General features: G+C 48.0%; 1 protein-coding gene across 2 annotated transcripts in view; it reads left to right on the forward strand.

Moving 5' to 3' along the window:
- The first annotated feature begins 21,521 nt into the window (after nucleotides 1–21,521).
- The window catches only part of MAP4K2 (mitogen-activated protein kinase kinase kinase kinase 2), a 1,208,607-nt gene continuing 1,206,497 nt past the window's right edge, over nucleotides 21,522–23,631 (forward strand). The window contains exon 1 of one of the 2 annotated variants that reach the window (XM_069645028.1): nucleotides 21,522–21,862. In XM_069645028.1, the coding sequence (XP_069501129.1) occupies nucleotides 21,743–21,862 (120 nt within the window). In that variant the 5' untranslated portion in view covers nucleotides 21,522–21,742. The remainder of the gene's footprint in view (nucleotides 21,863–23,631) is intronic. The other variant, XM_069645029.1, reaches the window with a different exon arrangement.

A 23,631-nucleotide genomic window follows, 5' to 3' on the forward strand; every position in this document is an offset into this window, starting at 1 on the left:
TGCATGTGAATGATGTTGGATCAATTTATCATGACTACATTTTGGTCTGTAATTGAACACATTTTAGATATAATTGTTTCTTAATACGAGTTATTTTTTCAAATGGGTTTTCTAAATGTTGTATAATATATTGACCTATGAATTTTAACTGTGCTGATCTTATTTTTTATCGTTTAATGCATTTATCAAATTGTAAAGTGTTTTAACTCTCTTGCTGATGTGTAAAAAGCCTCAACAGGATAAATTATACTAAATAAATAAATATACCCCAATCTAATTGGTCAATGCATGTGATTGTACAGTGTTCCAAAAGTGACATCACAGTAGACCTACCTGTCAGTGGTCATTGGGCATATTACTGAAGGGGGCATTCTGATGGGAGTAAATTCTACACCTAGTTTCCCTCCCACTTGATGTGATGTCATCTCAACGATTTCTTGCATTAAACATTGTGGCATTTCTGAAATAGTAAATTCCACACATGACCACTTTACTAATCGCTCACCAGATTTCTCTGTGGCACAAATCAAAATGCAAGTTTCATCATGATAACATAATTGGGTAATAACTTACAGATATTTCCATTTAATTTATTTCTACATTTCTATACAAATGATTTTCCGTCTCAAAGTAACAGGCTTGTCACTGTGGATGCTCGGACATATAAATCCATGGCACACTTTTTCTGTGTAACTAAATGTGAATTCGTCTAATTTGCATAATTAAATATCCCATTAGAAAAATCATTTTTGGTCCATCTAACAGACATTTTCAAACTGAACGCTTTATAAGACAAAATGTGCTTGCTATGACTCCGTTTGGGAGGCATCACAAGAAATATGAATTCAACATAGCATTTTTCTCTTCATACAAAATATTGTAGGTCATCTGCGGCAAGGTCTGTTAATATAGCATCTGGTGCCTTTTGTTAGTTCAGGACCAAAAGAATTCAGCCTGGCAGTCGTAAGGTCTTTTGATGTTCTTGGGGTTTATGACTCTAATTCCTGTTCCTCTTGCAATAGTTCCCGGGTCTTGCAGATTCTAGATAAACACTTTGTTTTTTTTTTTTTTTCCTTCCTCCAGGAGGGTCTGGGAGATTCACTGGTCAAGCTGAACTCATATTATATTTATTTTTTTAAGGTTAAGCCCCCCACACACTGATGCAAGTCATAAAGAAGCCCTCTTAGAATGAATTGAAAGTTCGGCCTCCTTCGTGACCGAGTTGCAGGATCTTAATTATCTTTATGGCGCAAACACTTCAAAAGAAATCCAGTTCCTTGAGAGAGCAACGCAAATCAATGATGTTGTTGTTTTGCTCGGGCTGGTGAATTGAACCGAAAATCAGATGTCAGAGTTCAGTCCTGGCTTCATTTTAATTTGGTCGCATACTCAATTGCAGTTTTTGAATATGCATGTGTTGGTTCAACTTGATTTCCTCCTTTCACCAAACATGGCAGTTTATCCATTGTATTGGCTTATCAAACATCCACATTTTCAACATCTGTAGGTATCATAACCCTGAAATCTAATGAGGGCTATGTTGGATGTCGATTGATGAGGGCCTGTGGGCATTTTGGTTTTCATGTTTTGGCTGCCGTGTGGTGGTATTTAAGCAGATGTGCTACTTGAGCTTGCAGCAAAACTGGGTATATTCTGAGGATAACATAATTGCTTTAAATGGGCCGGTCTGAATAGGCCCTCAAGTATGTGTACTTCTTATTTTGGATAATGGGTACCTGGGACTTCATTTCATGTTTTCTTTATTCCACTCAAAGCCATGAAAAATCAATACATAGAATAAAATACACTATATATCAAGTTTTCATTAAAAACACCATTAAAGTATGTACAATCTAAATATCAATTATAAATCGAACCATAAATTCATCCACAAAATCAAAATAGACCATAAAATGGTTCCTTAAAGAGAACATACTAACAATCTCAGAGGAAAACGAATGAATAATTTCATAGATTTTAAAGTAAAAACCTATAAAATTGAAATTCTAATAATGAATTCTTTCAAGGTTCTCCAGGAATGTTGTTCTATACAACCAAGTCCTATGTATGTAACGTGCTACATTAAATACAATATGTTGCTCAGAGGAGTTTCTACACAAATTTAGGGCATCCAAGGTCAACCATATGCAAGCAGCCTTGAACAATGGTCTTAAATAATAACGCCTTGGCTCTCCAAATTTTGGGCAGATGAACAGAAAATGCTTAATGTCCTCTGTCTCCATCCCACAAAGGGGCAGATCCCGCTGTTCTCATAATCCCAAGACTTCCTAAAGGCAGCGAGTTTAAGAAGACCCAATCTAAATTGGACAATCAAAGATCTCTCATGGGGGTTAGGGGCAGATGTAATCTAAGTAGTGTTCAAAACCAAAAGTTAGTTTCCCCCTCAGGTAATCCGGGCCCAAAGAAAGCTTGCTTGCAGTGTGTATCAATAATTCATTCCTCCTCAGGGAAGCAGCAAATTTAACTTTTATAAATGAGTCTTTTCCAATCTCTTTGGAATGTTCCCAAAGCTCAACCGTATTTAGTTTTCTTAAAATGGGCAACCCACGGAATAGACATCCCACCCTCCAGGCCCTTTAGGTGTTTCAATGTGCCCCGGAATCTGTCCAGACCCTCAGATTGCCATAGTCTGAGCCAGTAATACGCTGGTCTAAGAGCAACTAACTCATCGATCAGGCTCATATCCAGTTCCAGATATAACAAGAGAGTTGGAGTGCTTAAGGGTGATAAAAGTAGATTAAAAAAAGCCAATTTCAATTCTTTGAAGTGCTTTTAAAGAACAAAAACCCCACATTTCAGCACCAAAAGTAGAGGCTATAATAGGCTGCCTACTATAAGGGTCAAGCGCGGAGGAAATAGCCCCTCTGCTGTGCCTTCTGAAAAAGGATTTTGTTACCACTGAGAATTTTCCCAAATTCAAGCAAGCTATAACCAACTACGAAGTCCAGCCTGCACTTTCGTGGAAATGGATACCAAGATAATCGTGAAACAACGTCTGATCCAGTTTGCAATTATTAACAAAGATGTTCATGATACTAGGGTTAGCAAACTGGGACTTAAAGACCATTGTCTTTTTTGTCAGTATTAAGCTGCATTTCCAAATCCTTGCATTTACTATAAAATATATTTGTTTTTAAACCAAATGGGGAGCTAGAAAGAAGCACGGCATCATCCGCATGAAATAACATTGGATAGATGTCCTGGTCCATCTTGGGCTGGCTAAGGAGCCCTGTGCCAATGCTTTAGTGTTTTCTTCAATATACAAATTAAATAGAAGGGGGGCCAGAACACAACCTTGTCTATACCTCCACCTAACTTCAAATCGGGCAAATTGCTCCCCCGCCAAACCAAAGCGCATGGTTGCCCTATTTTCAGAACAGTAGCTGGATCGCAAAAAGCAATTTAGGTGGTAGTACCTTTTTCCTCATTACATGCCATGAGATAGCTGGGCTTCTCAAAGCTTGAAGGAAAGCATTTAATTTAACTGTACCTCTCTGAAGGACTAAGCTTCTGTAAACTTTGCGGTGGAAAGCAGTGCCATGTTCACCCTCCATTCCCCTTCCCCAACCCCCCCAATATGCATAATCTCTCTTTAGGGCCTACCCTGCAGAACAAAAGACCCAAACAGCACACTAGGCGCGTTACCCCATTTAGCTAACTGGGCTTTAGCCATGGAGTCCCTTTAGATTTTTCATTTGGAGTACAAATTGATTTGTTCTGGACACCCATGCACAGGCAGCACCGTAAGAATGCCTGGGCAATTGCTTTTGTTTTTTTAAAACATTTCTTTGTTATAAACAGTGCCTTTTCTCTAATATGTAAATGTTTGTGTTTAGAATTATGATGGAACGTTTTTGACTGAAAGCCCAGACACAGCTCGTAATAAATCCCTTATTACTAGACAATGAAAGCGAGCAATAATACAACTCTGCTTTTAAAACGTAGTTTATAGCTATGAAGTCTGCTAGTTGTACGCAAAAAAATTGCTTTTGTGTGGATATTCAAATTTTCTTAATACCATACATGAAAACAAACTCTTTAAGCAGTGAAGCTGGGCTTCTTTCACCCAAACTTCCAAAGTGTGTGATCCAAGGCAAAACAATTAATTTTACTGTGCCTTAGCTGCAAAAACTGCGCCTTCTTAAAGCCTGCCAACTTTTGTACATCACAACACTGGTACCAAAACAGGCCAAAAACAGCCGGTGGGTTTTGAGCGACTTTGAGAGAAGGCTGCATTCATTGTAAATGCCTTTGCTGTAAAGAATTTTTCTGGGAGTTTGGCTGGTATCACTGAGTTGTTTCTGCACATCAAGCTCCCAAGACCAGGCTCAGCAACAAAAAAATAGTCATAATGGGTGTGAAAAACAAACAGGAATGGGAGTGTGGGGAAAGAGACACCAGACATAGAGAATGAGACACGAATAGTGAGACACACATCGAGTGAAACAAATGGAGACTGAAAATGGAGCGGGACACTATGGCTTTACTTGGGCCGGTGTAACGGTGTAACGTCACTTTTTGCTGTGTGTCAAAAAATCCTACCCTGCTGACTGAGCATGCGCACGCATGGTCAGTCATTACTTAACGGATAGGATTTTTTGACACCAGGAATGTGGTGTGCCTGTCTTTCTGAGGTCCCGGGGGTGCAATACTTTTCACTTTGAGAGCCAGGCTGACTAAAATAAAAGAGTAGAGTGAAGCCGTGTCAGGAGCAACTCCAAAAGGGACAGACAGAGCACGAACCCTGCAGATGAAAGAACCAGAACCCAGCGGACACTTTGTTTTATAACCTCCAGGATTCTAGTAAGCACTAAATGTGCAAAACATATTAAAGAATCCATAAAAAATGTATAGGTATGTGTATGTGAACAAAGTGCATTATTAACGTGATAATAATGTTTTTAGTTGGCATACACATACATATTCGTGATAAGTCCTGCTGACTGCGCATGCGTACTCATGCTCAGCGTTTGCAGGAAGCCTGAATACACAGTGCGCTCTGCGTGCATCTCTCAATCAGCCTCAAGGATACAGGTCTCCATGTACAGCTCTGAACCTGCGCGCTCAAGCCTTCACACTAAACACAAAGCTGTTCCATATCACACAGTCCTGCTTTTCCTTCGTATTTGCATTCTGTGACTTGAACCACTTTATACATTTATAATGGGGAGAAAGCAAAACTGTAGTCTCAAAATGCAAAGAAAAAACGTACGACCAGTTTCCGTTGGGCAACTTCAGATCGTGTTTATATAGCACACCATGTGGGTGTCTTGAGGTGCTAGACTTAAAATAGCTAGGCCATTAATGTCCATCGTGTTATATGATGGCTTAATTATAGTAACGAAAGTCTATTACTGATGCGGGTTCAATGTAAATGTCTACACCTATTAATGCTTGTTATATGTACAGCATCAATACATTGCTTATATCATGTTATAATACTGATTTGTATTTACAACATAGTAATACCGCTATGATACGTGTCATTTATGATGTGCTCAAATGCCATTGCACATGGCACTTGCGGTATCTAATAAATAGCACTGGTAGGACCTAAAGAAATGTAAACATCTGGCACACTTATGCTTGCGGAATGTAATCGTCTGTACGCCCCTGGTACCCATCAGAATGGTTTAATACTATACATTCGATATGGTTTGTGCTGCCTGGCCACATTGTATCAGATGCTAGTGCATAGTGCAAGTCTGGCCATATTGTATCAGATGCTAGTGCATGGTGCCGGTCTGGTCACATTGTATCAGACGCTAGTGCATGGTGCAGGTCTGGCCGCATAGTAGCAAGCGCTAGTGTATGATGCAGAACTGGATGCATTGTATCAGATTCTAGTGCATAGTGCAGGTCTGACCGCAATGTCTCAGATTCTAGTGCATGGTGCAGGTCTGGCCACATTGTATCAGATGCTAGTGCATGGTGTAGGTCTGGTCACGGCCACATTGTATCAGATGCTAGTGCATGGTGTAGGTCTGGTCACATTGTATCAGATGCTAGTGCATGGTGCAGGTCTGGCCACATTGTATCAGACGCTAGTGCAGGGTTACGGTCTGGCCACATTGTATGAGACACTAGTGTATGGTGCAGATCTGGCCGCATTATATCAGATTCAAAGTGCATGGTGTAGGTCTGGTCACATTGTATCAGATGCTAGTGCTTGGTGTAGGTCTGGCCACATTGTATCATATGCTAGTGCATGGTGCAGGTCTGGCCACATTGTATCAGACGCTAGAGCAGGGTTCCGGTCTGGCCACATTGTATCAGACACTAATACATGGTGCTGGTCTGGCCACATTGTATCAGACACTGGTGCAATGTGCAGGTCTGGCCACATTGTATCAGACGCTAGTGTATCGTGCAGAACTGGCTGCATTATATCAGATTCTAGTGCATGGTGCAGGTCTTGCCACATTGTATCAGATGCTAGTGCATGGTGCAGGCCTGGCCACATTGTATCAGATGCTAGTGCATGATGCCGGTCTGGCCAGATTGTATCAGACGCTAGTATAGGGTTCCGGTCTGGCCACATTGTATCAGACACTAATACATGGTGCTGGTCTGGCCACATTGTATCAGACGCTAGTGCATGGTGCAGGTCTGGCCACATTACATCAGACGCTAGTGTATGGTGCAGAATTGGCCGCATTATATCAGATTCTAGTGCATGGTGCAGGTCTGGCCGCATTGTCTCAGATTCTAGTGCATGGTGCCGTTCTGGCCACATAGTATAAGATGCTTGTGCATATTACAGGTCTAGCCACATATTATCAGATCATAGTTCATAGTGCAGGTCTGGCCGCACAGTAGCAAGTGGGCAGGTGCATCAGGTGGGCAGGAGCCCAGCATGCATCAATCTAGCCAGCTGATCTGCAACGACCGAGCCGCTGCAGAAACTAACGCCGCATCCAGGAACGCATATCAGAACAATCCGTTGCCGTTTTACTACCCGATCCCAGGAGGGTTCAGGTATCCATTGCCACGTTATTTCTACTGCCCCAAATTACCAGAATCTACCTCATCTGGGCTACATCTTCATTTACAGGCTACGCGGAGCCACCAAAATGGCCGCCACTGATTTTGTTTGTTAGGTTGCCTAGCAACCACACAGCAATCCCATTGGCGCGTCAACACCTTTTGTTGGGAGAGGCCTGCCGGAAGGCGTGAGCTGGTGTAACGTCACTTTTTGCTATGTGTCAAAAAATCCTACCCTGCTGAATGAGCATGCGTGCGCATGCTCAGTCATTACTTAACGGATAGTATTTTTTGACACCAGGAATGTGGTGTGCCTGTCTTTCTGGGGTCCAGGGGTGCAATACGTTTAACTTTATGAGAGCCAGGCTCACTCAAATAACATAACATGGTGAAGCCGTGTCACTACCAACTCCAAAACGGACGTAAAACGCACAAACCCAGCAGACAAAAGAACCTGAACCCAGCGGACACTTTGTTTTATAAGCTCCCAGGATTCTAGTAAGCACTAAATGTGCAAAACATATTAAAGAATCCATAAAAAATGTATATCTATGTGTATGTGAGTTAAGTGCATTATTAATGTGATAATAATGCATTTAGTTCGCATACACGTACATATTCGTGATAAGTCCTGCTGACTGCGCATGCATACTCATCCTCAGCGTGTGCAGGAAGCCTGAATACACAGTGCGCTCTGCGTGCATCTCTCAATAAGCCTCAAGGATACAGGTCTCCGTGTACAGCTCTGAACTTGTGCGCTCAAGCCTTCACAATAAACACAATGTTCAGTGAACACGAGCAACCTTCATAATACACACACACCACTGAGTATACAGTCTTGACCATGCACCGTGTACACACCGGCAAACTTCACAACACAGTCACACATAACTCTACACCAGCCTTATGTATGCATTCCTCCTCACTGTAGTGTACAACAGCAGCATTCATAATACACACATCATTCCGTGTACAGCTCTGACAGTGCACACAGTGCTCAGGAGCCACCAGCAGCTTGCACCATACAGACAGTCTTTACAGCCTCGGGACAGAACAGTTTTCACAGTACACACAACCCTCGGTGTACAACGGTAGAACGCACAGGGTTTGCCGTTGCCAACTATGGGCCCGATTCATTGAATTTTTTGCACGGTTCAAACTGACTTTGCACTGCTGAAAAGTGACTTTGCAGTAGTGCAAAGTCACTTTGAATCGTGCAAAAAATTCCATGAATCAGATTCAGTCTCTATATGTGGTCTTCACAGCACACACAGGCATCGGTGCACATCAGAAGCCTTCACAAAGCCTACATTGCTCCACGTACAGCTCGACAACTCAACCGTGGCACTGGCAATACACGAAGCCCTGCACACACCCACACAGCAGCTTGGCACCCTCGCCTCCCCCAGTAACTGACTGCAACAACATGTGGGACCATTACACAAAGTTCACAACATGTATTAGTACTTTTACTCATCGATACTGGGCACAACTCTCTCGGTGTGAAGAGCCTCAGCCACTTAGCCCAACAGGGAGTATGTATGTACGCCCATGCTCAAAAGACAATGCGTTGTGTACAGCTAACACGTGTGTTGTGCACAGCCCAGGGTACTTACATTGCAAACAGCCCTGATAGCCATGAGTTTACCAACACTTGACCCAATACAGACTACTGCTGTGTGAGCAGCCCCTGCTTTGCCCAGCTCTCGCGTCGCGGTGTGTGTGTTCCCCATCCTCAGATCTGCCAGTTTGGTACTGGGGTTTATTTTCTCTTCCTTTTCCCAGCTGGTGTCCCCTGTCACTCCCCTGGGCTCCTCTGCAACTTACACAGGAGTTGTATCAAGTGGATGGCTTACTGATCTCTGTGCAGCGAGCGGTTATAAATAACCGAGGACACAGGAGGAAGGGGGAGGCGGTAGCAGAGCTTGGGGAGGCAGGCACAACAATGGGAAGAACACGGGCAGGACGTGGAGAGAGAGGACGAGACTAGGAAGAGGGTGGACAACACTGGACGAGGAGTCTAGGCAGGACAGCAATGAAAGGATTTAGGCACCGTGTGGAGAGGGAGGACAACAATGGAAGGACATAGGCAGTGTGTGGAGAGGGAGAACAACAATGGAAGGACAAAGGCAGGGTGTGGAGAGGGAGGACGAGACTAGGAAGAGGAGGAGAGGGTGGACAACACTGGGACGAGGAGCCTAGGCAGGGCGTGGAGTGGGAGGACAGCAATGGAAGGACATAGGCAGGGCATGGAGAGGGAGGACCACAATGGAAGGACAAAGGCAGGGTGTGGAGAGGAAGGACGAGACTAGGAAGAGGAGGAGAGGGTGGGCAACACTGGGACGAGGAGCCTAGTCAGGGCGTGGAGTGGGAGGACAGCAATGGGAAGCGGGCATATATAGGGCACAGAGAGGAAAGACAGCGCACGGAAGGACATAAGCAGGGAGCAGTACGGGGGGCGGACGCGCATAGAGAAGAAGCATAAGTAGGGAAATGGTGTGGAAGGCAACATAGGGCAGCACATAGGCAAGGTGTGGCAAGGACAATACTGGTGTTCAGGAGGAGAGGAATTCACTGACGGGCCCATTGGTCAGCGCTCACCCTCTAGAACTTGTAAGACAAGATAGCTGCATCATGTGAGGACTGGGGGTGCAGGATTCACTTACTCCAACACGACTCAATAACGGGGACTCAGTAGTTTGGCAAAGGGCAGTCCGTTTCATGACAAGTACATCAAATAGAGAAACAAATGGAAATCTGCAGTAGTGCGTTCACCTGTCTCGCTCCGACTTCCTCGAACTTCAGTTGAACAGCAATTCTTATAGACAATATTCGTCATCATTGACGACTAACTCTACCAAAACTCGACATGCAATATAATTGGTTAAGAAAGGTAACTTAAGCATAGGTGCTATATCTGTATATGATAATAGGGCATGCGGATTGGATAACTCTAATAGGGTGGGCGTCTACGCCCATCCCACTACATCACACGTGATTGACGTCACTATAAGTACAAAGTCTCATTGGTTCTACTATCTATAGGACTCCAGATAACTTGGTCCATTGTGATTGGGCAGGTTACACCCCTAGACATAAATCCCCATTTTAATTAGCAGCATGCAGAATGGACACCCAAGGACCTGGTGTACCAAGTTTCACCCTGTCTCCCTTTCATCAATCAGTTTCTTAGGGCTATGTGTCAATTAGTTGGCTGGGTTTGTCCTCGCGACTGTAGCCTCTTATTGGGAAATGATACGGCATTCTGGGTTCTGGATGACATCAGGCGATGGTACGTCTTCGCGCCTGGCTGGTCGTGTGTCTGTTCACCATGAATTTGCTTCAGTTTCCAGCTTTTATTGTATTTACTTCTGCTTCGGCCCAGCCACCTGTTTGGGCCTCTCTTATCTTGACATTCACGGGCGAGCTGGTATGCTCTGAAGTTTGGTTCTTGCGAGCTGACGCTCTCCTACCTTTCTCTGTGTGACCTCGATTTCCCAGGCATGAGCCGCTCTCTGAGTTTCGATTCCGCTCTTCCTCTCTGTTCTGGGTGGGTTGTGAAACTTGCCCTGTCAGGCTTCTGGTAACCTAGGTACATTTCTGCTTTTACAAAATGGAGTCGCACTTGTATACTGTGCCTTATCGAGGTAGATATATGGTAGGCGCTTGCCGTTCTATCTTCTACTAAGCATTGCAAGCAGTATCGATTACTTAGCATCTTGTGTTCCAAGCCTATTTACACACGGTTAACAGGTCGGTTGCTTCCATCTTGTCTTGTAGCACCGTTTTCTCACGTTTTAACATTGTCTCTTCTTTGTATCCATTACATTTATTTTCGTATCACTTACACTGGCGTGTTATATTCGATAGTGGCTTTTGTTCATTCACAAGTCTGTTCAGGCCCTTGTATCATTTCCACTGGCCTTCCATTAGGGCTCTTGTGGTCTCTTCGTGGACCGTATGTAGGCACTCCTCATTTCGTATCAGCAGCTGGTATGGCTGTCTGATAGGGTACCGTGCCGCCCAGGGTTGTCTGGTTACGGGTGCTTCAACAGGTATGGATCTTCTAATGTACACTGGGCAGAGTCCTAGTGCAGCTCTCTGTTGGTTCATTTGCTCTTCATACGTCACATGCCTTGGCGGGTACCTTCCTGGTAGCTCGAAATGAGGGGCAGGGGTGCAGGTCATGTCTGGGATCTCCTTTAAACTGGGATACGAAGTATAAGAAGAGTGTGAGTAGTTAGGACCACAAGAGGAAAAGGAGTATAGGCAGGGTGTGGAAAGGGAGGAGAATATAGGGAAGAGACTAGCCAGGGTGTGGAGAGGCAGGATAGCAGGAAGTGCGTAGTGGGGAACACAGGCAGTGCTTGAAGAGATGTGGGCAGTATTGGCCCGCACCACAGCCTGGTTTGGTCCATCGTAGGGAGAGGGCTGCAGGCAGTGCTTGGTAGGGGTCAGAATTTGGGGAGGGCCACAGTCAAGTCTTGGAGATACATTAGCATTATTCATTTAGTGCATCCAGTACTATGGAGGCGTGCTTATTGGCAGAGGAGAACAGCTAGAGCTTGAAGGGGTGTGATTATTGCTAGAAGAGAACATGCAGTGCTATGTGAGGCACTGTTATTGGTGGGGTACAGTGTTGTTTGGAAGGAACCTCACTGTACTGCTCCTGAAACGGTGTGATTGATAATGTAAATGCATCTGTCAGATAGCTCAGTGAGTTCAGTGCTCTCTGCTGAGAACTGTGCTCATCCTCAGATCTGCCAAGTCTGGCCCAAGCCAAGATCAGTCAGGGTCTTCAAGACAAGCCCCTGCTGGGTTTCTACAAACCAAGCGTCCTTACACTGCCCCTGTGAAGGCGTGGGGTGGAGTGCGCTGAAAGCTGATGCCTTGCTTTCCACTGCAAGCAGCGCTTAAAGGACATGCCCACCCTAATAATCATGCACACCCCAATAATCATGCACACCCCACCCTAGCATCTTCTAGCACCCCACCCAAACACCTATGATATGATATGATATGATATGATATGATATGGCATTTATTACGCGCCTATACACAAGTGTTTCAAGGCGCGACGAGGCAGGGGGGGGGACATGGGGAAGACAGACAACGATCTTACTAGGCCAGGTGTCGTTCAGATCGCGCAAGTGCATGGGAAGGGGGGAAAGGGAAAGTGCTAGGGGCAAGGGAGAGGGCAAAGTGCAGTACATGGGAGAGTGGAAAATAAGATAAATAAATAAGGGGCCAGCTGGTGGCAAGTGCAAGGTAAGTGCAGAACAAGTGCTCGGAGGGGGGCTGTAGGGATACAGAGACAGTCCCGCAGTGCAGTGGTTGCCAGGGAGGAAGTGCCAGGGGCAGGTGGCTGGGCAAGGGACTGAGATCAATGAGAGTGGCCCGGTGCCAATTCAGTGCAGTTTCAATCCGGAGTTTAGCAGGGAAGAGGGGGAGAGAAAGCAGAAGCAAAGAGGAAGGTTTTGAGGTGTTTCCGGAACCGGAGATGGTTCTCCTCAAGTTTCAGGGAGGCAGAAAGGCTGTTCCAGAGGGAGGCCCCTGCCGCGGAGATAGATCTACCCCCAACTCGTTGCTTGCAGAAGCGGCCGACCCTGAGGGAGTTGGAGGCGGATGAGCGAAGAGCGAGAGAAGGAAGATATTTAGGGAGGGAGAGTTGAAGGTATTTCGGCCTAAGACCCCAGAAGGCCTTGTGGACAATGCAGAGGGTTTTGAACTTAATCCTCACAGCCACTGGGAGCCAGTGAAGAGATTTCAGTCCTGGAGAGATACAGTCCCTGGGCTTGAGGCCAAGAACAAATCTTGCAGTCCTGTTCTGGATGAGTTGCAGAGGGCGGAGAGTAGAGGCAGGCAGATTTAGATAGAGGCTGTTACAGTAGTCCAGCTTAGAGAGAACAAGGACTCTGGAGACAGTGGGCTTCTGGGGGAAGGAAAGGAAAGGAAGAATACCTCTAAGGAGGTGCAGCTGGTAGTGTGACTTCTTAGAGACATTAGAAATGTGAGGAGAGAAGGAGAGTGTGGAGTCGAAGATGACCCCAAGGTTTTTTGCTTTGCAGGTAGGAGCAGGGAGAGGGCCTACAGAGGCCGGCCAGAGAGCTGCAGGAAAGGAGGGAGTGGGTGTGCCGATGAGTAGAATCTCAGTCTTACTGGCATTAAGGCAGAGGTCATTGGCGGCACACCACTCCTGGATAGCAGACAGACAGTCAGAGATGAGGAAAGGAGAGGAGGAGGCCGAGGGTAGCCTGAAAATGAGTTGGGTATCATCCGCATAGCACTGAAAGTTGGGGCAGAGATCGGCGATGCGGTGGGCAAGGAGTGCCAGTTATTGGTTGAACAGCCAGGGAGAGAGGTTAGATCCCTGGAGGACACCACAGGTAGAGAAAAAGATGTCAGAGTGGAAGGACCCAAGTTGGACCTGGGAGGTTCGATTGGAGAGGAAAGAAGTCAGCCATGCCAGAGCCTGACCAGTGATACCCAGGTTGTCACGGAGACGGTTGAGCAGGATGGCATGGTTGACAGTGTCAAAGGCAGAAGAGAGATCAAGCAAGATGAGAACACACAGAGTGTTAGAGTCAAGGTTGGAGAGCAGGTCTTCACGGATGTTCAGGAGAGCAGTTTACATGCTTCTGGCCGCTCTGAAGCCAGACTGATGGTCATGAGGACAACCCACAGATTCAGTGTGGAGATTAAGCTGGGAGATGGCCAGTTTCTCCAGGAGTTTGCCCAGGAAGGGAGTGATGGAGATTGGGCGATAGTTAGCCGGGCAGGAGGGGTCAGAAGAGGGTTTCTTAAGAAGAGGGTGCACAAGGGAGTGCTTAAGGTGGGATGGGAAGACTCCAGTGGTGAAGGAGTGATTGCAGAAGTCAGCCAAGGCAGGAGCCAGGGAGTCAATGTGGTCCTTATTAGTTTTGGAGGAACAGAGGTGAACCTGTTTTGACGAGACCTTCAATGATTGGACTTGTCTGGAAACCTCGTCAGCAGAGAAAAGGGGAAAGGCAGAGAAGGAGGGAGGAGGTGGGCTGCAGAAGAGCCCGCGGAAGAGCAGGGAATAGGGGGAGGAAGGCGGTAGGAGGACAGGATGTCCTGAGTTTTTGAAATTAAGTGAGAAGCCAGTGCTGCGCAGAGGGCCTGGGAGGGGACAGGAGAGGTAGAGACTGCGGCAGGATTGGCCAGTTCCTTGCAGATTTTAAGGAGTTCAGCTGAGTTGTTAGATGCCGCAGAGATGCAGGCTTGGATGCGAGCTCTCTTCTTGGTGAGGACAGAGAGCCGGTACTGTCTTTGCAGCAGGCGGCAGGCCAGTTTGTCAGTGGATGAACTTGAAGCACGCCATTTCCTCTCGGCCGCCCTACACTTGCGTTTTAGGGAGACGAGGTCCGAATCAAACCAGGAACTACACTTGGCTTTGGGCTTCAGGCGGATTCTCATGACAGGGGCAAGGATATCAAGAGTATCAGATATAGAAGAGTGGAGCGAGGAGAGGGCTGTGTCAGGGTAAGAGTCAGCCAAAGGGGGAGGAGGGGCTGAGTATATGGCGGCGAAAGCCTCAATTGACACGCGCTTCATGGGTCGGATGACCGAGAATGTGGGTGGCAGTGATAGAGGAGGCTTGGCCTGAGGGGTAGGGAGGGTGAGGTGGGAGGATAGGAGAAAGTGGTCACTCCAGGAGAGAGGACTGGAGAGAGGGGCAGAGAAGGGAAGGTCTGAAGGGATCAGAGCATGGAGAGTGTGCCCTGCAGAATGAGTCGGGCCAGAGGGGAGAATGGTTAGTGAGAGAGAGTCGCAGAGGTCTTTGTCCAGAGGGGGGACAGGAGGCATCCAGGTGGTTGTTGAAGTCTCCAAGAAGGAGGAGTTGAGTGGTAGAGGCAAGGAGTGAGGAGGAGAGGTCCGCCCACTCAGAGAGGAAGGGAGAAATCTGACCAGGTGGCCGATAGCTAGTAGCCACAGTAAGGGAATGGCTAGGGGAGAGAGAGAGCCTGCAGACGAGGCATTCAAAAGAGGAGTTGGCCTGTGTAGGTGTGACAGAGGCAGGAATCCACTTGGGGAAGATAAGGGCTACACCCCCACCGGAGCGGTTGGGCCTGGGTGCGGAAAGGATCTTGTAGCTGTCGGGAAGGAGCGTGTCGAAGCTGGTGACAGAGCTGGCCGTGAACCATGTCTCGATAAGACCGGGGATATCGAGGTCAAGTTCTTCGAGAAGACGGCAGATGTCGGAGGAATGCTTGACAGCGGAGCGAGAGATAAGAGTGGCAATGTGGAGAAGGTTTCCCTCCTTGAAGGACTTCCGGGGAGGAGTACAGATCAGAGGTACGCCCTGCGGAGGTGTTGGTGGAGCCTGAGAGGGAGGGGGAAGGCAAGGTAGCCAAGGAAGAGGGAGGGGGAACAGCAGGAGAAGAGAGGAGGTTGATGAGGCGCGGGAAGCGTCTATCAAAAAGGTGCAGGTTGGCCTGAGGACCTTGGACCAGAACGGTCCCATTAGAGTAAACATTAATGATGACTTTGGAGGAGAGGAAGGAGGCCAGGAGGGCGTCCCAACGGGTGCCACCATTAATGGGAGAAGTAGCGAAAGGTGAAAGCACAGAGACCATATGAAGGGCCATAGGTCCGGCGAAGGCCCGGCAAAGAGGATGTCGGTGAGAGTTTCCTTGGAGGAGGCACTGGTGTAGGTGTCAGCGGTAGGGAGGCCTGGGTTGGATACCAGGATGTCCTTTTTAAACTTCTTCCTACCAGATTTAGTGAGGAGAGCAGGATAGTCAATAGAGAAGCAGCTAGAGAAGATAGGAGAGACAGAGAGCACCATAGGTGGGGCGGGAGAGGAGAGAGGTGAAAGGGAGAGGGGGGGCACTGGTGAGGATGAAGAGCAGGCAGGCAAGGCAGCGAGAGGTAGGCAAGTTTGCCAGGGCCAAGGTGGCAGCACTCAGGATAAGGAGCTAACAAAAGCACATTATTGCTAAGCCAGGTCGGACACAACTAGGATTGAGATTCTTGAATGGGAGACAAAAGGCCTAGTATTCACAGCGCAGATGTTATGTTTTTAAATACTGGTACAGTGCAAGTTATAGCACTAAGGAGAGAAAGTACACCTATCGAGCACCTCAACACAGAACCCCACCCACCCTGGTTTGCTCCAGCTCTACAACCCACACCCTCAAGCTCAGCTCAGCAATGAACTATCCAAGCACTCTTGCCACCCACTACAACCCTAACTCACTGCAGCACAACAGCTCACGCCACCCAACCTCCCCACACCACCCATATAACCCACCCAAGCTACCTCAGTCCGCTTCCTCACCACCTCACCAACATCACCCCAGCCACCCTTAACCCACCACCTTCCCCACTCCATCCACTCACCAAAGCTAAACTCTCTCTTACCTCATCCCACACATCGTTACCGCACCACTTTGCCCAACATGCACAGACCCTAACTCACCACAGCCCACCATCCATTCACCTTACCTCACACAAACACACCCACACCATGTCGTCCCAGCATGCTACCCACCCTGGTTTGGCTCAACACACCAACCTGCACACCCAACAAAACTTACCCCAGAACACCTCAAACGACCCATCCTACCTCATCCCCAGCACAGTATAGTCATTCCATCTCACTGCCTCCCACCGTAGCTTGACACAGCATACCTCCCAGCAACCCTTGATCGCCCCAGCACAACATCAACCATTATATATCACCCCAGCAGCTCATCCTTCCACACTAGATCACCCCAGCAGCTCATCCTTCCACACTAGATCACCCCAGTAGCCCAACCTCCAGTATACACACCCTACCGCCCACCCTTTCATCCTACCTCACCGGAGCACTCCAAATGGCTGTGAAACCTAACAGCACCCCCTTTACTCACCCACCCTAGCATGCCCTGGCCTGCCACTCATTAACCCAGCCGACCCCCACCCAGAATCCCAAACTTTCACTAGCCCCTCAACCACCGACCAACCCTTGTTGACCCCAGCTCACCTACTTCAACCTAGCACCCCATCTTAGATCGTCTTGTCACCCTACCTACTCCTGAAACACACCTAGCCTAGTTTACCTTAGCACTGAAACCCACTCGCTCTAGATCACCCCAGTAGTGAATCCCAACCATCCGAGCACACCCCAGTCCTATGGTATGTTATATTACTTGGCATTTATATAGCGCTCTATATATCATTGGTATGACCTCAAAGCGCTGGTAGGTTTGCCCTTTCTCCATCCATGCACCCTAGCACATGCCAGCCTAAAGCTCACCACACCCAACCCCACCCAACTTCACTTAACCCACCAAGCCTGTCCCAACGACCTAACCTCACCCTAAACCCTCACCCAGAAATCTCAGACCGCCCACAATCACCCCACTAATACACCTAATTCCACCCAACCACCGCCTCAACCAAGCCAACCCCCACTACCTCACATCACCCCATCTACAGCACTCACCCAACCATGTCACCTGCTCACCCAACCTCATCACATTAGCTTGCCTCATCCAACATAATATCACCCCACCACCTCACTGACCCCAAGACCCCTCCCACCTAGGCTAACAATAGCACATACGCTTGAGGACCCTAGTTTACCCTAGCACGATACCCACCTACCCTAGCTCATCCAGGCACAACAACCCATTTTTCATAACTAGCCCCAGAACACCATAGCTGACCCCAACACCCCACTCACACATGTTAGGTCACCTCAAAGTAACACACCACCCACCCACCCTAGCGTGCCCCAGCAACCCACCCAAGCTCACCCAAGCATCTCAATAGCTCACCCACACTTGCTACCCCAGGATCACACCTAACCATCTACCCACCCTTCCTCACCTAGGTTGCAGCATCACACCAACACACACACACCCCAAGAACCCACCCAAGCTCACTCCCAAACCTTAGCCCACCCCATACCCTATGACTCCCTGATCACTCCCAGCCCGGCTACATCACTGCAACACATGCGGCTCACCCCAGCACTACAGCACCCCAACCACCCTTGCGCACCTTAGCAAACCCTAGCTCACCCCAGCAAACCTACCTCACCCCAGCACAACCTACCACACCCAGGAACCCTAGCTCAGCCAAGCATTCACCCCAGTACAGTCCCCCAGCCTTTCGTGGGTGTTTTGTTTATTGGCATTGTGAAGTCGAACCCACGGAAATTCAAAATAGACCCAGGGGAGCTGACAGAAAGGCTGGCCTTTGTGGAGCAGATGCGCAATTCTGTCAAGGTAGGTGTTTCTCTGCTACTGAACAACAATGCAGCCAGTTTATCTATGCTTTCTCCTAGACTACACACACTGGGCTTACGCCGCCCATGAGCTATGCCTCCTCTCCACTGCTTGCACGCAGACTGCGCCCCATACATAATTGATGTGTGATGCCCCTGGTGGCTAAAGTTGTGCCTGTGCAGACTTTGCGCCCCAGAGACAGGCCTGAGCGGAAGTAAACTTGAGGTCCCTGTGCATGCGTGCAGAGAGCTGCACAGACCACAGGCTTTGCCTTGCGCTGACCTCGGCAGAAGAGGGCAGAGCATGGCATCAGCGAGGTAGTGCCCTCACAGGAACATGGCTTCAGCAGGAGCACAGCTGCAGAGCCACCAACAAATCAATGAAGCCGCGGTCGGCTTTCCTTCCCTGTACCCCTCTCTCTATGTCCTTCCCTGAATTCTCTTCTCATCCATATTAGTGTACCCAGTTACTGCAACCTCTTGTACGGCTACATGCGAGCTATAAAAAAGTGAGTGCACACCTGCATGCAGATATGTACCCTATGTGTGCAGTGGTTGTGGCATTTTACCAAACGGAACCAGAAGTACATGGACCAGGATACAGTCCCCACTAACCCAACCCTCAATTTTCTGCATACTCAACCCACTCACATAACTATTTCTATCCCAGCAATCCCATATCGCATTTTACCATACCGCATCAACAACACATAGAGCGAACCTACAGCACACAAGGCCTCGCCCGATCCGATACTTGCACCAAAGCCCAGCACTCTGTGTATACCGAGCTGAAGCTGCCAACAGCACACCACTTCTCCCACTCTCCTACTCCCCTCCTCCTCGACTACCCCTAACCGCCCTCATCTTGTTTACAGATCCGCCAGAGCGCATGGGGACCAATTCCGTTGGCGACGGTGCACTATATAAGTAGCTTTAACATAACATAACATTTCCAATGATATGGACATTTCAATATGTAAAGTACTGTTGTGACATGTTGCCAGAAAAGGTGAAGACAAAGCTCAACCTGTTGGCAAATCTCTAAGTTGAATATTGTTTGAGCTTATAGCCGTCAACATTCATGTGCTTGTATTGTGTCTTCGCAATACTAATGATCAAAATAGTAAAGCAGTGGTGGGGCATATAGAGGTTGCGCAAGCTGCCATCCTTAAAAATGCACTTTGAGGCAGTACGGTGACCCAAAAAGTTTCAAACCACTTGGGTATGTCATCAAAATGAAAAAAGAGCAATTGTTACCATAACCTCTTACTCCACTTACCCCACTTTACTTGTACACCGGCAAATGCCTGCTCTGGGTAGGATTTTATGACGGGTAGGAAAAAATGGTTCCATGGGTTAATATCCACGTAAAAATATTGCGACACAAAATTATTGCAGTATTTTTGCAGCGATATTGAGCCATGGACCCTGCGGGGGACAGCCCCCGCAACCCCAGCATTATTTTTAAATGTATGGGGGACACCCCCGGAACCCCTGCTCCCACAAATTATCCCCCCCCAAAATATTGCCTATGGCAAGACAAACAACCATATGTACGGCGATATTTTTGGTGGGGATAATATGTAGGGATACCGAAAAAATGACAAGTCAGGCTGTCAGATTTTCCTACACTGTCCCTTTTTCCTACCCCTGGGTGGGTTGCCCAATGCCTGCTCTCGGTAGGATTTTCTGACGGGTAGGAAAAAATAACACGCCAGGCTGTCAGATTTTAATACCCCGTCACTTTTTCCTACCCCTGGGTGGGTTGCCCAATGCCTGCTCTCGGTAGGATTTTCTAACGGGTAGGAAAAAATGACAGGCCAGGCTGTCAGATTTTCCTACGCCCCCGTCACTTTTTCCTACCCCTGGGTGGGTTGCCCAATGCCTGCTCTCGGTAGGATTTTCTGACGGGTAGGAAAAAATGACAGTCCAGGCTGTCAGATTTTCCTACCCCTGGGTGGGTTGCCCAATGCCTGCTGTCGGTAGGATTTTCTGACGGGTAGGAAAAAATGAGAGGCCAGGCTGTCAGATTTTCCTACCCCGTCACTTTTTCCTACCCCTGGGTGGGTTGCCCAATGCCTGCTGTCGGTAGGATTTTCTGACGTGTAGGAAAACATGACAGGCCAGGCTGTCAGGTTTTCCTTCCCCGTCACTTTTTCCTACCCCTGGGTGGGTTGCCCAATGCCTGCTCTAGGTACGATTTTCTGATGGGTAGGAAAAAATGGCATGCCAGGCTGTCAGATTTTCCTACCCCGTCACTTTTTCCTACCCCTGGGTGGGTTGCCCAATGCCTGCTGTCGGTAGGATTTTCTGACGGGTAGGAAAACATGACAGGCCAGGCTGTCAGATTTTCCTTCCCCGTCACTTTTTCCTACCCCTGGGTGGGTTGACCAATGCCTGCTCTAGGTAGGATTTTCTGACGGGTAGGGAAAAGTGGCATGCGAGGATGTCAGATTTTCCTACCCCATTACTTTTTCCTACCCCTGGGTGGGTTGCCCAATGCCTGCTGTCGGTAGGATTTTCTGACGGGTAGGAAAAAATGACAGGCCAGGCTGTCAGATTTTCCTACCCCGTCACTTTTTCCTACCCCTGGGTGGGTTGCCCAATGCCTGCTCTCAGTAGGATTTTCTGACGGGTAGGAAAACATGACAGGCCAGGCTGTCAGATTTTCCTACCCCTGGGTGGGTTGCCCAACGCCTGCTGCCGGTAGGATTTTCTGACGGGTAGGAAAACATGACAGGCCAGGCTGTCAGATTTTCCTACCCAGTCACTTTTTCCTACTCCTGGATGGGCTGGCCAATGCCTGCTGTCGGTAGGATTTTGTGACAGGTAGCAAAAAATGACATTACAATTCCTGTCAGATTGTCCTACCGATAGGATTTTCTGACAGATAGCAAAGTGACGTTACACCGGCACGTTTTTCCCCCTATTTAAAACGCTGGATAACATGAAGGGGGTTCGGGTTTTTAAAGCTTTGGTACTCGCGTATGTGTCATTTAATTTCAGAGCTGGCAAGTAACGGATAGGGGGCACCCATCCCTCAACAGGTAGAAATAAAAATTCAAAATTGTATATTACAATAATGCATCATGTCCTAACTAAAGAGAATCGTATCTAATAATAGGTTTTTTTTTTAAGTAGAAGGTGGCATTCCTAACACTACACTGAATAACTCTTGAGCATGAGTGGAATCGTCCATTCGCGGGTGCGTTGCTTTCCCGTTGATCATTCATTAGTACAGTGCAACTACATCCCACGGCCGTTTTAGAGGCAGCGCTACAGGCCGGGCCTGGGTGGGTACGTTCTGAAGCCAGGGCTGGCTTCGAGGCAGAAGCCTCGATGGGCGGGTCGAGGCGTAACTGTGGGCCGTGGTTCAGTCCTGGGGGACGGGCCTCGCCGCTCACGCCTACCGGATCTGCGCTCCCCCGCCTTCCCTGTGTTGTTCTCCCCGCTGCTCTGTGAAAGCCACCCCGAAGAAGCGGAACCACCGGCTCCCGGGCCATGAGCGGCCCTCCGGGCCCACCCCTGCTACAGCTGCGGGATGTGTCCTTGCAGGACCCCCTGCAGGACTACGAGCTCATCCAAAGGGTGGGCAGCGGCACCTACGGGGATGTCTTCAAGGTAAGAAGGCTGCCAGAAGGGGTGCGCGCAAAAAAGTGAGGTGTCGGAGGGGATGGGAGGGACGGTCATCTAGTCCTGCACAAAACATCCAGGAGTAACACAATTATGCCGTCTAATTGTGCGATTGTCCGTGGAATATACAAGACTGTCGTGGCTAGCGGGCATCATATGGAGGGGCAGTAGGGAGGGGAGCGCCCAATAGAGTGTGAGAGGTGGGGCATCCGCTGTGAGTGAGGGGATTGGTTGGTATGGCATTGGCCGACGAGAACGAGGTTTCCCCTCATACAGGTGTGACTCGCGAGCCAATAAAAGAGCTGGTGCATCCCATGAAGTGTGTATCCCATGGAGAAGTAAGATTAGAGGGGGAGGGGGAGGGGGGCCAGTTGGTATATAGGCTCGGTCACAGGGAACGAGGGAGTGGTTTACTCTGACAAGAACACAGATTACTCTGTGACAAGAACACAGATCAAGAAGCTTGTCAAACCAAAACTACAGTCTCAACTAGGAAAATTGGAGTAATGAGGCACAGTTTCGGTATCCAACATCCCCCCACTGGAAACTGTCAGCAAGATACATTTCTCTGAGGGAGTGGTAATCATGATGCTCGTATGCTATGGTGGACGCTAGAGCGAATTTGTGTCGAGCGGTGGGTGGTGTCGCTATGGTGGGGTCAGAGGGTTCCCTGGGCCCATCCACTGAAATCCTGTCCCCCCCCCCTTTGACCTCCTACAGTGCCATACTGGGGGGGGGTAGGGAGAGCAGGACCGGGATATTTGTCAGTGGGGCACCACTCCCATTAGGCACCTCAATGAGGGTGCCCAACAGGAAAGGTGTCCCGCTGCCAGGACAATGTCCCAAGGAGCTCTGGGTAGCAGAGGGGCTCTCACATTGCTCTCTGTCAACAGAACATTTCAATGTGAGTCATTAGGCACTGATGGGTGGGGCAGGGGGGACTATTAGCTGGGACTTTTGTACCTTTAGATTCGGAATGGGAGGGAGGGATCAGAAGTGAGAAGGGTGCTTAATGTTGGATGCTTCATAAAATTACTATGGCTTTAAAACTCAAGGGGGATTTGTTCGGCTACATTAATCTACAAGATCCTATTGTGACTTTCCATGCAGATGAGAACAAAACTAAAGCCATGCTCTTATTGCTCAACATTTCTATGGCAATGTCTATAGTGTATAGTTTGTTTACTATGAAAGGATAGTTTAGTATGTAATGTGGTTTGCTTCCAAGGCAGTGCTATAAATTAAGTATTATTGAAGCACATGAATTGCAAAGCAAAACCTTAATATAAATTATGTTAACTGAACCTGGGAAGATGTGCCCAGTTGCTTAAATTGTCCACATCCCGGTTTCCCATTTTTTTTTAGAGATATACCGATATATATTTTCAATATCGATATAGGATGAGACAATATTGGTAACATCAAGATAAACAGCAGAATTGCTTGCTGTATAAATGCATGATTTTTGACTCCCCCGGGCCACTTTGAACTAATTTGCTCACATCAATTTGGGACAATCATACACATTGCCCTTTTATAGGTGGCCCCCCCTACTTTTGTCTGTGGCCCCCTCTGTGCCCTCTAAATTTGATTCCTGGAGACACCACGGTTGAGGAGACATACTGTGTAATGTGAAAGCCAGGGTCAGCCCATGACTGAGAGGGGTGGGTAACTGTGCCATTCCGTATGACGGTGGGTCATAGGGGATGGTGGTGCCGCCCCATTGCACAGGTGGCACGGGTCATGGTAGGAAAGGA

Source organism: Ambystoma mexicanum, chromosome 2p, assembly GCF_040938575.1.
Source record: "Ambystoma mexicanum isolate Mex_15411 chromosome 2p, UKY_AmexF1_1, whole genome shotgun sequence".
NCBI classification, from domain to species: domain Eukaryota; kingdom Metazoa; phylum Chordata; class Amphibia; order Caudata; family Ambystomatidae; genus Ambystoma; species Ambystoma mexicanum.